Raw genomic sequence first — 14,922 nt, 5'->3', positions numbered from 1 at the left:
GAAGGTTTGCTCAAATAGAAAACATTTCTAGTTTTATTGCAGATAAACTATTCAAATTAGAAATTAATGGAAAGATCCAAATTGTAAACTGCCCGACACTTATCAGACAATTTATAGTTAAAATTAAACAGAGAGTTGAAGTTTCATCAGTATGTACACCGAAGTGTTTCGGTAAATACTTCGGTGTATCACACTTGTTACACTGCATGGAACAATAAGTTGAGTGTCTGTCCGAAACATACTGTGTAGCTGCCGCCTTACCATGTCTGAGGTTACGTATCAGACGCACACCCTTGGACACCAAATTTACTATAGACTGACAACAAACAAGTAGCTCATAGATGAAGGATGGGGCGCAGGGAAGTGTAAATCGGAACTACAACTCCCGAGATGCACTGCCGGTGTCTCGGGGGTGTTGAGTTGGCGGCAGAGCCAATCGGCGGAGGCATGGCAGGTGCCTGGGCGGGAGGGCAGCCAATGAGCGTGAGAGAGGGGCGGGCGGGAGGGCTTCGGGAGGCGAGTTTGTCAATGGTTGTGCATGTCGGGAGCAGCCGATCCAGCAGCTCGGGCGAGCGCTGCACTGGGGGAAAAGAGAGAGAGAGAGAGAGAATGTGAGAGAGAATGTGAGAGAGAGAGAGAGAGTAAGCAGAGGAGAGAGGGTGAGAGAGTGAGAGACCCAGCAAACGCCCAGCGCAGCCATCAATCTGCAACTTGCAAAAGTCTTGCAAACAAAACACCAAGCGAGAGGGAACAGAAAGAGAAAACAGAGACAAAAAAGTTGATGCTCACTTTTCGAGGATACAGTTAGTAGTCATATAATTTTGTGCAGCACTGACTTGACATAACCAACTGCAAGAAGAAAAAAAACAAATCTGAGAGAAAATGAATTTGGCGACGCTACTCTTTGCGAGTTTGTTGTGTGCAACACTGAAGGTGCGGGGAATAATTTCGCAGTCAGGTAAGTGACAGGTTTCCTTCAGTGTTTTTGGCGCGTAGTGTGTGCGTGTCGTGCTTTAATATTGGCACAACATTTACCCTGTTTGTAAACTTGAATGAAACAAAGTTTTGCCTTTAAATTATTTTATGCATTCAAAGCTTTCATTTAAATGGTAGTTAGTGTAGAAGTATGTGTGTCACACAAACGCCTCAGTTACTAAGAGCCACTGGAGTGTTGTAACAATTTGAATTGTCCCCAAAGCTCCCTGCTGTTGTTCCTTCTTAAAATCTTTTGTGCGAATGCCTTAATTATGCGTGTTTGCGCCTTTCAGAAGCAGTTGAGCTTGACATGTAGTTTTCAGCTTGTGAGGATTTCATGTGGCAGTGAACCGAGTTTTGCCTGTCTGCTATTTATTTTCCCCTGGCAGCGGGATCTTAACATGGTTTGTGTGTGACCTAGGTTGAACAACTTTAGTTAAATATAACCCGAATAAATTTAGCTGCAAAATGCACATTTGGTACGTGCATAACGAGAAAGTAACTGCCTTTTAATGTTTTATGGGAAGCAAAACGGAACGAGTTCATCCCCCTCCCCTCAGTGTATGTGCTAATTGTATGTACTTTATCAAATCTAAAATATTGTTTGGGTTTTAATCTGCTGTGGGGTAGCGACGGGGAGCCTGCAATAATTTGTTTTGATATCAATGTCTAAAATATGAAACCAGGGCGGCTTCAACTGGGGTGCCAGGGGCGACAAGATGTTGAGTGAATTACTTTTAGATGATGCAAATTAAGGAAACGAAGGGAGACAATCTGCTGCTCATATTATTAGACACAATTCAAGTTATGTGGCAGTAGAGTATTTTATTGATGCTTATTTTCCGGGATTGATGTTATTGGTCGCCCTTGCTTTCGCGCGTAAGAACATAAGCCAGTCATTCGGAGTGTTGCAAAAGATCACAATTTATTGCATTGTTTTTGCTGCACTGTAAAGTCCTCGCTGGAATGTGTACCTGTCAAAAACATTGAATTAAAAACGACACGAATTATAACAGGATGGAATTGCATGATTCGACATTGTAAATATTGTTGCATCGTTCCGGTTTGCCCCTGACCTCGAGAAATGGGCAGAGTGTCTGGACCTCTGGAACTAACGGTGGTAACGACGAGCAGTGGCGGCTGCCGCTCTCTGCATTTTATTAATCCACCCCATGAATGAATGAATGAAGGTTAGATCAATCAGTATGTGAGCACGGTGTGTTCAATCCACGCAAGGGAAGGAAGTCCAGACAGTGTCAGCCTGTCAGACGGCTCCTAGTTTTGAGAAGGTCGTGAATGTGTAAGGGACGCGGTTTTGTCAAAAGGCAAGACGTGCTCGGACAGAAAGCAGCGCTGTCCTTCTGTCACACGGAAGGGCGAGCATTGACAGCTCCGGCGCAGAGTGGTGGACTCTCACACACTCTGGATCGGAGGGTATCGTTCGAGGCGGGGCACAACGCGTGGAAGCAGAGCAAGCGGAGAAGCTGCCATGCGACCTATGTCCGTGTGATGTGTGCGTGTGCAGAAATCCATAGGAACCGCGCAGCGCAGTCCAGCACTTGACAAACCCCCTCAGAGGTTTTCCTCTGACGCCGCCGTCTCATCGCCATCATTGTATTGGGATTCGCTGTGTCCATAGATCTGCCATAGGGCTGCTCCCATCCCGACCCCGCTCTAACCCCAAACTAAACATTTCTCGGTATCCTGATAACCTTGGTCCTGATTTCTCTCTCCCGCCGCTAGCCTGGCAGAATGTTGCTAGCTACGTTTTCTTTCTCCAGAAATTCATTCCACTTAAGCCCCCCCCCCCACAACCTCCATGCACCCACTCTCTCCCATACCCCACTGTAGGGTGTTTCTGTAAATCTTCTGCCGCTGTTTCCCTCCCTGTTATGTGGCTAGTACACATTTCCGACACCCACACTCGGTAAATTCCTTTCTATCCGCGGGTGTTCAACTGGATTAATTCAATTCAACACAGTGAAATAAATTAATTCACTGAATAAAGTCTAATCGATGTGTTTTACCAATCTTTAGCTTTCTCTATCTGGCTCTTTCGCGTCACTCCCTGCACCCAACGTACAAAGGATTCAAGGCCGGCAGGGATTTATTTAACATTTTGTTTTGTCTGGGGGATCAATGTTGGCAAAGAACCCCTGTTGTACAACCAGTGCCCGGGAGTGGCCCGATGCCTGTACACGCATGGGAAATTGATGGATGAGTTTAAGCAGATGAATTAGCTTTCCTCGGCTTCGCCGTTTGCCGTGGCATCTAACGGTCACGGATGACAACTCTCCACAATTATTAAAAGAGAGACACCTACACGGTACTGGAGACACAACTCGCGAATAAATGTCCTCTTTGTTGAATGATGCTATGTGGTGAACTATGTATTTGTGTCATCAGGACTCGGGTTCATTTAAGCCACCTTACACGTTGGTCCGGTATAGGAACCACAGAGACACTGTAACTGCGGGTGGCTTCGGCTGGTTCGGGCTGGCTGCTTTGAGATGCCGTCCCTCGGCGCGGGCATATTTTGGCAATAAGTTTACACAATGCCACCATTGACAAAAGGCGTCCATCGCTCCATAATTTGGAAGTCGGCTGTCGGGAAAAAAAACCACAATATCCGAGGCTGACATTCACTTATTACGAAGTCCATCCATCACTAGCTATTTAAAACAAAAGCAACCGGAGTGAAGGCTGTGAATGCGCGGTCGGTCGGTTGGTCGGACAGCAGAACCCGTGCAGCGAAACGGTCGATTAGATTGCCTTTCGTTGCAATTAGGGAAATGGACCGGGACCCTTAAATGTGGCAGAGCGCGGTATGTGGGGAATGGGAAGCAGCCAGACAGTGAGTGAGCGGGTCAAGGCTATCTCGCTACACTCTGGCCTGTTTATCCTTTTAAGTCCCGTGTTGGTCAGACTAAATGCATTACCGTGCAGCGCAGTGTCAGGGTCACACTGATAGATGACATGCAAAGGATGCAGCGCGGTGAGACCTGCACCCGACCCCCTTCATGTGCATGCAGGGTTTAATCCGGCTGGGCTCTGGGCTCTGGTGCTGGCAACTCCGCTGCAGCCGCTCGTCTCCTGGCAACCAGGGACGCCAGCCAGGTGAGACGCCTGCGCAAAGCCGGCAGTGGGGAGGCGCAGAGAAGCCCGCACCTGCCCGCACTGTGGGACCGGCTGCTGCTACACAGCGGCACACGCCCAGGTTTAAAGGGCGAGTGGACAGCGAAGGCTGCTGATGCTGCGGTAACCCCCAGAGCGCGAAACGGTTGCACGGGAAGAACTCCGCTTCTCACAAACAGCCAAGATGCTTTGCTCATCTTACAGCGGTTTTGTGAAGGGCGGAGGTGAAATGGCCCTAAATACACCCAGGTAGACAAAAATGGTGGAGAAACTCAGCGGGTGAGGCAGCATCTATGGGGCGGAGGAAATAGGCAACGTTTCGGGTCGAAACCGTTCTTCAGACACCTAAATACACCCAGTACAGATTACATAAACCTATAGGAAGAGCAGATGGACCGAAATTCAGTAGTGCAAATGGCTATCTGACTATGAAAACCATTGACACTGTGCATTGACATTGTACTTATACACTCGAATTCTCTGCGTGTGTGTGTGTGAGAGAGAGAGGGACGGTGCCTGTGTTGTATGTACGTTTATGTGCGAGTGTATGAGTGAAAAACATGTGTGTATGTTTAAGAGTGTTTTTTTGTGTTTGTGTGTACGTTCAAGAGAGTTTGTGAGAGGATGCGTGACTATGTTTTGTGATAATGTGTGTGCGAGTTTAAATGTATGTAGACTGTTTCTGCGAGTGTATGTGGGATAGTATTTGTGTGCGTGCTTAAGAGAATGTGTATGCATAAGAGTGTATGTGTGTATCTGAGAATATGTGCTGTGTAACTGCGCGAGTGTTGAGTTGGTAAGTGAGAGAGCGTGTGAATGTGTATGTGTTTATGCTGTTTTAAAGTAAAACCGTTTTTCACTGGAGACTCTGTGAGTGAGTTTCCCACACCGCAGAGTCGGGACTGGATGTTTGTTGCCGAAATTGCTTGCAGAAATTATTCGTACATGTTCCATCATCCCGAAAAGGCTAGCGAATGCGATAATATTGCACGACCCCTCCTTTGACACCAATAAAAGTGTAATTGTTTTTTTTTTACAACAGGCCAGACACAGCGTGTGAAATTGACGAGGCTTGAATAACGATCCACATAAACTCGTTTTCCCGCGAAATCTGACAGTGGCAGAGAGAGGGAGAGAGAGAGGGGGGGGGGGGGGGGGGGGGGAGAGGGGGGGGGAGAAGAGAGGGAGGGGGGGGAGGAGAGAGGGGGGGGGGGGGGGGGGGGGGGGGAGGGGGGGGAGGGGGGGGAGAGGGGGGAGAGAGGAGAGAGAGAGAGAGAGAGAGAGAGAGAGAGAGAGAGAGAGAGAGAGAGAGAGAGAGAGAGAGAGAGAGAGAGAGAGAGAGAGAGAGAGAGAGAGAGAGAGAGAGAGAGAGAGAGAGAGAGAGAAGGATCTCAGATGGAACAAAGTCACAATGTATGGATTTGAACCAGATGAACCGGCCAATATATAAACTCAACTGTACGGTTTTGTGAGCTAGAATCCTTGTCGGGAATAATTATAGAACTGGGCACGGAATCACCGGAATGTATCAATATCCTGCATCTTATGTTAAACATATATAACTTGCACGACATGCGATCACATTATAAATGTATTATTTGTAATCGAAGTACATCCTGTGAAAAAGAACAACACGATAGCACGGCACAATATTCAACTAATCTCTTGCCTGTTATTTTACCATAAACTGGGACTACTTAAATAAAAAAATACTTGCCAGATACCGAGTTACCTAGAATGTATTTTTTAAATTTGAAGGTATTTAGGGCGAATAACTTTCTGAAGAATGACTGATCATGACCGGTCGAATCATTCAACCAATCGCCCCTGTTTTATCCCTCTAAAATCCAATTGGGTCACATTCTCTGTTGGTATTTTACTTATTTGTTTCCATGAAAGATCAGTTTATTTTTGAAAGCTATTTGCACCATCCACCAGGCAACAGGATTCCAACAAGAACTTTGGTTTAGTGCTGATTATTTAAGATCCTCGTGTCAGTAAGAAATAGCCAAAACCATTGAGCACACCTGTGCTAAATTTATTTCTGACTGCCTCTGCTCTGGAGAGCGCGATGGCAATTTCTCGGGCCATACCCCGGCTGTGTGCAAACAAGCTTCAACGTCCCATTGAATGGACATTTTGTTTTCAGCAAACCATAATCGTTTGCGTCTCATCGGTGCTATGGGCATTAATGAAGCCGCGATGCCTTCACCTTGTCTTTCCCCCGATCAGTTGTCAGCTTAATGTCTTAGCCTGAAAGTTGCCGTGCATAGGGTAATGAGCGAGTAGAATTGTTTCTTAAATGGCTGCTTGTCTCAGCGACCTGTAATAAATGGCCCGCGAATGAGAAATGACAGCTGTGAGGGGTTCATTCACCCAGCACTCATGCAGAAATAACGGAGCAGCCTTTTCACAGCCCAGAAAGAGCTGACCTTGGATAACAGTCATTCTCATTTTCACACAGACACACACACACACACACACACATTCCCAAAACCGTATGCACAACCTCACACACATATACAAATACAAACATAGACTTGGACACAAAAAGGCACACACAAACACTTTCCCACATATACACACATCCATACACTTACCCACACGTACAACCACACGCATACATGCATATAGAACGAGTTACCGCGAAGTAATCGGCGTCTATTGTGCATTTCGGGGAAGGGGGAAGAGTTATAATCCGACCCGGCCATTCAGTCATCGAGTCATACAGCATCGAAACAGGCACTTCGGCCCCCCTCGTCCATGCCGACCAAGATGCCAGTTAAGCTCGGCCCATTTGCCTGCGTACGCTCCCGTCTCTTTAAAACCTTTACTATGCATGTATGCACCTATTATGCACCTATATTTTTTCTATCATCCTGTGCACCTATCCAATTTCTGAAATAAAACTTGACAATATTTGCACACATCCTCGAATACATTCAAAAATAAGTTCACACTATTTATTTTAAAACAATTCTGATAGTGTTTTGACCTTCTAAACAAAAGGAGAATACACGATCGGTTCTAACATGCGGTGTGCTGCTTGTGGACACTCTTCTTTCTCTGTGTCTGATGTTGACCTGCAATTCGGAACAGATTTAGATTAGCGCAGCCTTCGTCTGATCGGTTGAGCGCGTAGAGGTTTTATAATGTGCGCTCTTCACCTGCGTCAACAGCTTATCAAGCAAGTTCATTTATTTGAACCTGAATTCATTTGAGTCTGAAGAAGGGTTGCGACCCGAAACGTTGCCTATTCCCTTCGCTCCGTAGATGCTGGCTCACCCGCTGAGTTTCTACAGCATTTTTGTCTACCTTCGATTTTCCAGCATCTGCAGTTCCTTCTTAAACAATTCATTTATTTGCTGGGGAGTGGGTAAGGCGCCTTAAGCAAGTTTACGCCTCTGTGGCTATTTGTTCTCGTGTAGTCCCGAAGTTCCATGTGAGCCATTTCTGTTAAAAGACGAGTCACTGTCAAAATGTTCGTTTTGTGAACTCGAAGAAGTCGAGTGCATGAAAAAATCGCCCCAACGCACCACTGATGCCCACGTGAATGGCTTCACAAAATGTACAACTATCTGAGGTTTGAAGTCATTTGACCCCGCATTGGCCTTCCCCGATGATGCAGATTTTTTTTCTCTCGCCAATACTATCAACCCCACCGTGACATACAGGCGTCGGAGTAGAACAGAGGCTCTCCTGAAAGTTTTGCGATTAGAGCGATGTTTAAAGACCAAGTTTATGAGGTTGCTATTAATACCACAGGAACTTTAGAGCTTCCTAATGACTGGGACGAGTGGCTGTTACGTTTCATTGGAAAATATAGATGGTGAGCCAGCAGAAATTATTCGCAGAAGAACAGTCTCTTTAACCTTCTATACCTTTTCAGCGATTTAAACACAATAATCACGATTCAAAAGTCAATGGATGAAAATTCAAACAGATCGTAAAAAAATCCTGATGAACCCGACCATGATATATTATGTGCCAGTTGTGACTTACTAATAAAACACCCCATAATAGCAAATGTAAACCTCCCAATAGTATCATTCAACTAGGACTGTTTGTAGCTTATAGTAATAAATTCCATGTAGAGCAGTTACTTCCCCTTTGCTTTTAGAGTGTGTAGTTGACCAAGCTGTAAATTCTACTGATCTAAAAATGAAAACAGACAATTCAGCTTGCATAAGAACCCAAATAATTAATCTGTTCTGCTTTGCCATTTGAATGGTAACGTATATTAGCTGTGAGGTGTGTTTTTATATGTATTTGCTTGACCTTTCATGTGAAAACAAGACTTTATTTTTAATATATAGGGAACTAGAATTTGGAAATATCACAGAACAAATGGTGAATTCAGAAAGTATCCTGCAGTTCAGATTTTGGTGAGAGAGTTGGAACTACAATTTTGACAAGGAGGTTATTATCTTTTTGAAAAGAAGGATTTTCCCCAAGTTAAATTAGTTTTAACTGGCATCTAAAATGAATGTCACTAAGCCTTAAATTGCACAAAAATATACCTATTTACCACAGGGGATGTGTGGGGGAGTAGGACGGGAGGGTGGGAGAAAGCAGGCCACATAGTAGTCATGTTGTTTATCCCAATGAGAAACAATGTGCATATTCAGATTGATTCCTATCACCATTCAGTGATTTTGACTGAGATGGAGACTTTAAATGTGCAGAATGAAACAGAATTGCTCTGTTCCAAGTAGTATAATAGCCTTGTAACTACAGCTGGCTGACAGCACAATAGCCTTCTGAGAACATTGCCATCTTATAAATTATTTGAAATAAGCGTTAAAAAACTGAGCCTTAAACAAAAACTCCTTTTGTTGCACTTGCGGAAAATTATACTTAATTGAACCCTTCTGTAACACTGTGGGTCTTGCGTTTTGCATAGTAATTTTTGGTGAATGAACAATTAAAAGAACCTATTGAATTTTTGGTGTAGTAGAGTTTAAATACTGAGCTGCCACAGTGCATTAAAATACCTTGAACAGTGCTGAACGCTTCAATCTGTGTGAACATGGGAAAAATGTGTTTGTGCTTCTGAAGATCCATAAGGTTCTTCATCAGGTTCAGCATTGTAAAGGTAACTTTATGCCACTGAAATTGTTGGTTTAATTGCATGGATGGTGGGGGGAGGGGGGAGGGTGGGGGGTGAATGAAGCCAGTGTGATATTGTTTACCTTAATGCTGAAACCGGGATGGCGATCAAATCAAATGTTTTCAAGTGTAAACTCCGTCATGCTTTCACCATGCCCTGACACTACCCGTGAGTAGGGGATGCTGTCAACATTGAGTGCTGTATTCTTAATTGTTCTCCTCTGCTGCTCAATTGCCAAACTTACTATAGACTTACTCATGTGGAAGGAGACTGACTTTTCAGGTCTTATTCCTTTGCAAGGAGTTGTTACTTCAGTTGTTATTAACTAGAGTGGATCAAGAAGTTCTGTTTGTAAAAAATGGTTTTGAAAAGAGAAAACGTACATTTTTGCTGGTGTATAATGGTAATTTATTTAAACAGTTAGAATTATTTCACTGGGCTCCGCTTAAAGAATGTACGATATTCACCAGCTACAATGCGACACAGCCACTAGCAGTAACTTCTTATTACTTGCATCTGATGCATCATGTGTAACTTTAGATTTTAGCTTCAGAAGATAGTCTTTTTCATACTCGAGCACAGCTTCACTAAGGTGTGTAAGATGTGCTTAATTTCAAGCTCTGACTTTATCTTCAGTTTTATTTGCTGAAGTATCCCCAGTTACCTGCTGAAGTATCCCAGCCTTTCACCTGTTGTAATGGCTCTTTATATGATTTGCAGTTCAGTTTTATTGGGTAATATTCCTATAGTCACCTAAACTATTACGTGCATTACATAAAAGCAAGGTGAACTGCTTGAATATGGGGCAAGCAGATATAACCTGGCTTCTGTAGTTATTTATTTTGAGCACTATAGGCAACTGAAGCACTTAGTGCCACATGACTAATCCATTGGCCCCCGTGCCAAACTGATCCCATGAGAATATGCAGTTGTAAGAAACAACTTCAAATTAATCATAATTGCAAACACAAGCTTGTGCTGTGGGGTGGGCAGAGAGCACCTCTGATACTGTGTAAGAAAGAACTGCAGATGCTGCTTTAAACTGAAGATAGACACAAGAAGCTGGACAAGGTCTCGACCCAAAACATCACCCATTACTTCTCTCCATGAGATGCTGCCTGTCATGCTGAGTACCTCTGATACTGTGTTCAAATATCCTCATAGTTTTGACCCGCCTCGTCTTTATGACCTCCTTCAGCTCCATAGCTCTCAGATTCCTAGAAATCTCAGCATGCCAGGCAACATCCATGGAAGGAGAGGCAGATAACATTTCAGTCTTTGCACTTGGTCAGAATCATCCGTACCTGAAACTTTAACAGTTTTTCTCTCCAAAGATGCTGCCTGAGCAGTTTCTGTTTTTGTTTCAGATTTCCAACATCTGCAGTTTTAATAAAGAAATTCACAGCGTTCTGTGTTTCTATAATTGATCTAATTTGCAATCCATCTTTGGCAATCACTAGCTGAGGTATTTACTTCAAATTCTCCTTTCACCAGAACTAACAATTCTTTATATGACCTGGGGTTAAATGTTGTTGGATAATATTCCTACTGTCACCTTGCAATAGTAAACTGTTACGTGCATGACATAAAGGCAGGAATTTATGGCTCTAGCTATAATATTCTTCCAGCTTTTTGGAAGCAGATAATGATACACAGACAAACGATTGGGTCCTGTTTCTGTTCTGTGTGTGCAGTGATAAGCACACTCTATAACTCTGTTACTTGAAGGTTAAGAGTGATCCTTAATTTAGGTGCATTATAAAGTGAACATCAAGGAGGCAGAGAAGAACCTTTTTACCACATCAGCCTTAGATATGAATCATTAAAAGTTGAGAAGAAGTACCCCTCATTTGATTTTGGAGTCAGCTCGAAATAATATGTACTACAGATACTGCACTTCTGTTGCCTTTAAGGATGCGAATGGCCCATTTACAATATTCCCTGAAATGTCAAGTTCTCATGTAATGAACATCTCTGCAATTAAATCAATACGTGAAGCTGGGTGAGGGAGGAACAGTTATCGGGGTGGTAAATTGCGAGTTTGCACATAATCAAAAGCCAAATATTTTTATATAACGTGGTTCTTTTGACCATGGGACTATTTGGACAAATATCTTGGACAATTAGGCCATTTTATAAGTGATGTAATTAAGAAGATAAAGTGGCCACTCGAGGTCTGTTAAAAAGGTTACCCCCAGGACCTCTGGCTCCTCACAAATCCCAAAGGAAGATTAATTGGTTACGGTAAATTATCCCTTGTGTGTACATAGATGGCGAGAGAATAAGGGTAACGTTGACAGGCATGCGAGATGCAATGTATTACAGGGAAATAAGATTACAGGGAGAATGGGGATATAAGGGTTGTTCAAAGAGCTGGCATAGATTCAACAGCCTGAATGGCTTTATGTGAGAAAGCATATACAAGGGACACTCCTCGCTTCAGATTTCAGTTGTAAATTTCGGATTTCCAGTTTTGCTTTCATCTTTTAAATCCTTTTCCCAAACATCATGCACTTTCTAAAGTCTGCTGTGGGTTGTGCATGCTAAATAGATTGCTTTAATTGGCTTAGCCTTGTTAAATGTTTGTTAACCATTGCAAGGTTTCTCAACCTCCAGTGGCAGACAAAGTGGAGTCATACTAGTTGTATAGAGGACTAAATTTCTTTAGGACATGGAGGGAGAAAAACAGCAAAAACTAAATGTTAGCCAAAAATGCTGGAGAAACTCAGCGGGTGAGGCAGCATCTATGGGACCCTTCTTCAGACTTTCAGATGTTTCGACCTGAAACATTGCCTATTTATTTTGCTCCACAAATGCTGCCTCATCCGCTGAGTTTCTCGAACATTTTTGTCTACCTTAGATTTTCCAGCATCTGCAGTTCCTTCTTAAACATAAAAAAAATGAAATGTTGGTCATTTTGTTAATGTGATCACCATCATTTTCAATGTTTCTAAAGTTTTTAGGATGGTCCTGCTTGTTTGTCGGTATACCTGAGGCAATGTCTGTGGTCCTGTCAGTTTGGCCATGTTCTCAGCTCACAAGTAGATGAAAAATGAAGATGAGGGAAAAGGTTATGAAACTGATAAACATTTCCATCTATTATCTAAATTTGGCTCCAGAATAGAAATGCCCAGAGCAGACAGCCATCATGGGTGATTGTTACTGATGAGCCATCTGTTCTGTAAGGATATCTTAACATTGCTTAAAATCACTAAATTGAAACAATAGCTTTCCCAGGTTTGCCCACTCTCATTAAAATTGAATAAGATATTGTTTTAATTTACCAATTTTGTTTTAAATTTAATTAATTTTGGATAGCAGACTATATCAGGATATCAGCTCTGGATATCTTACCAGACTTTGGGTTTCACAGGCGTTGGCCTCTATGATATGATGATTATCCCCACCCCTCCCACCTCCCCGATGGTCAAGAGCAGAGGGCATCACCGTAAAGTATTCCCCTATTCTTATGCACAGCACCAAATCCAGTGTGAACAAAAAAAATAGCTCATTTTATTTGTTGAATTTTAACAATGCCTTCCTCTTAGTTTGTTTTTCATTGTTGTGGAGTTAGGAAGATTTCAATTGTCAACAGAAAAGAACAATTGTTGCCTACAGTGCCAGCTCGGATGTTAGAAAACCATTCTTCACCACAGTGCTGTATTAAAGAACAAAGCAATCCCCATGGGAGAGATTACCCTTCATGCTCAGTTACAAAGGATTGCTGTTTCTGCCAGATACTAAAAGAGCAGTGTTTGTAAGGGAAGTTCTTTGTAAAATCCAACAATAATTTAATTCAATGTGGAAATCAAGGAAAGGAAATCATTTGCAGTGTTAAGGTGAGATCTGAATAGCTCTTGCATAGAAGCAGTGTGGACTCAATGGGCAGAAAGGCCTTTTCCCATGCATTTGTATTCTCAACCAGATTCTGATTTTCAATGTTGAGATTGTTGCATTTGTTTTGTGATGAACTCGGATGAAACGAGTTTCTGATCATCCATACTTGATTGTGGCCAGTGATTTCCATGGGGATCAGAGCAGCAATAGTTTTAGTGATTGAAAATTTATTGAGAGAAATGTACTAAGGAAATGCCAACCTGCTACTTGTTGTGGTGAAATAGCTTACCTTTTTAATCCTGCATGTCTTCAAAATGTAAGTCAAAGATCAAGAATGCATCAGATCAGACTTTCTAGTCATTTCCAGATGCAAATATAATGTACTGCATAATTGGAAAAGAAAAACATAGATCGGAAATTCAGATGGATGTATCAGCCAACTGCTTGAGGTAAGCTCATGGTATATTCATAGCACAGATTGCCATATAAATTGGAAAATGTTATACTTCACTAGTGCCCACTGATGGTATGAGCATTTCTTACTACTAGCTGCCATGCAAGCTCAGCAGATTGGTTGAAAATACTCATCTTCATAAGGGGCTTTATATCTGGGGATGATATGTGTTTGAAAATGCTGTAAATATCCAATGAACAAACCCCAGTAACTGCTGCTCTTTTTCCTGCTGTGTACAAATACCCCCATTGTTCTTCTCAATAGCATTCTGGAACAAATATCCAACATATAGTTGCAATTAATAATCTCCTTCAAGTCATATAATTTTTGTTTAATCCAATCTAACTGAAAAAGCTTGATGATGGCCCCCAAGTTCTCCCAGTAGCATCAATAATACATTAACTCATTTAAGGTCAAAGGGGATCTTCATTATCAGTTTGCTGTAGTCAACTGAGCTTCAGAACTGTAAGGAATTGGGGAAATCAGTGAACACAAATCTGTGGATAATTTGATTTGGGTGATAAGCAGAAAATTGAATTGATGTATAAGTATCAGGGCTTTAGAAAGGGTCTTTGCATCACATCTTTGGGAGAATGTGGGTGTAAAAGACAATCTATTTCTCAGGCCTGAAACCAAGTGACACTATATTTGTTTACATGTTAATGGATTTCTGGCTTGTCATAGAGTCATACAGCATGGAAACAGGACCCTCGACCCAACTCGTCCATGCCAATGCAGATGTCTCTTCTAAGCAAGTACCTTTTACCTTATAAACCTTTCCTGTCCGTGTATCTGTCCAAATGTTATTATTGTACCTGCCTCAACTATTTCCCCTGGCAGCTCATCATTGTGTGGAAAGGTTGCTCTTTGGGTTCCTGTTAAATCTTTCCTTTCTCACCCTAAGCATTCTCTCTGGTTCTTGATTCCCCATCCTTGGAGAAAATACTTTGTTTATTTACCCTATCTATTCCCCTCATGATACCCACAGCATGATTTAATATACCTCAAAAAGATCACCCCTCAGCTTACTACACTTTTCAAGGAATAGCGTGCCCAACCTCTCAATATCACCCAGGCCTTCGTGTCCTGGCAACATCCACTTAGCTCTACTCTGTACCCTTTCCAGCTTAATGCCATCTTTCTTATAGTAGAGTGGTCAAAACTGAACACAATACTCCAAGTGTATGCCTCACCAATGTGTTGTACAACTGTAACACGATGCCCCAACTTCTAGACTCAATTCCCTGACAAATTAAATCGAGTGCAGCAATAGCCTTCTTCACTGCCATATCTATCTATGATGCCACTTTCATGGAACTATGCAGATGTACTTCTGATCTACAACATTCCCCAGGGACCTACCATTCACTGTGAAGCTCCTGCCCTGGTTGGAATTCCCATACAAGCCACA

The 14,922-nt window shown here is 42.7% G+C and overlaps 1 protein-coding gene across 4 annotated transcripts in view; it reads left to right on the top strand.

Moving 5' to 3' along the window:
• The first annotated feature begins 506 nt into the window (after window positions 1-506).
• LOC129698887 (receptor tyrosine-protein kinase erbB-4-like) overlaps window positions 507-14,922 on the top strand; it is an 804,589-nt gene continuing 790,173 nt past the window's right edge. For all 4 annotated transcript variants that reach the window (XM_055638279.1, XM_055638280.1, XM_055638278.1 and 1 more), the window contains exon 1: window positions 507-958. In XM_055638279.1, coding sequence (XP_055494254.1) covers window positions 883-958 — 76 coding nt within the window. In that variant the 5' untranslated portion in view covers window positions 507-882. The remainder of the gene's footprint in view (window positions 959-14,922) is intronic.

This window comes from Leucoraja erinacea, chromosome 7 (genome assembly GCF_028641065.1).
Source record: "Leucoraja erinacea ecotype New England chromosome 7, Leri_hhj_1, whole genome shotgun sequence".
NCBI lineage: Eukaryota > Metazoa > Chordata > Chondrichthyes > Rajiformes > Rajidae > Leucoraja > Leucoraja erinaceus.
The sequence above is the reverse complement of the archived record's forward strand: the minus strand, read 5'-3'. Positions and strand labels throughout refer to the sequence as shown.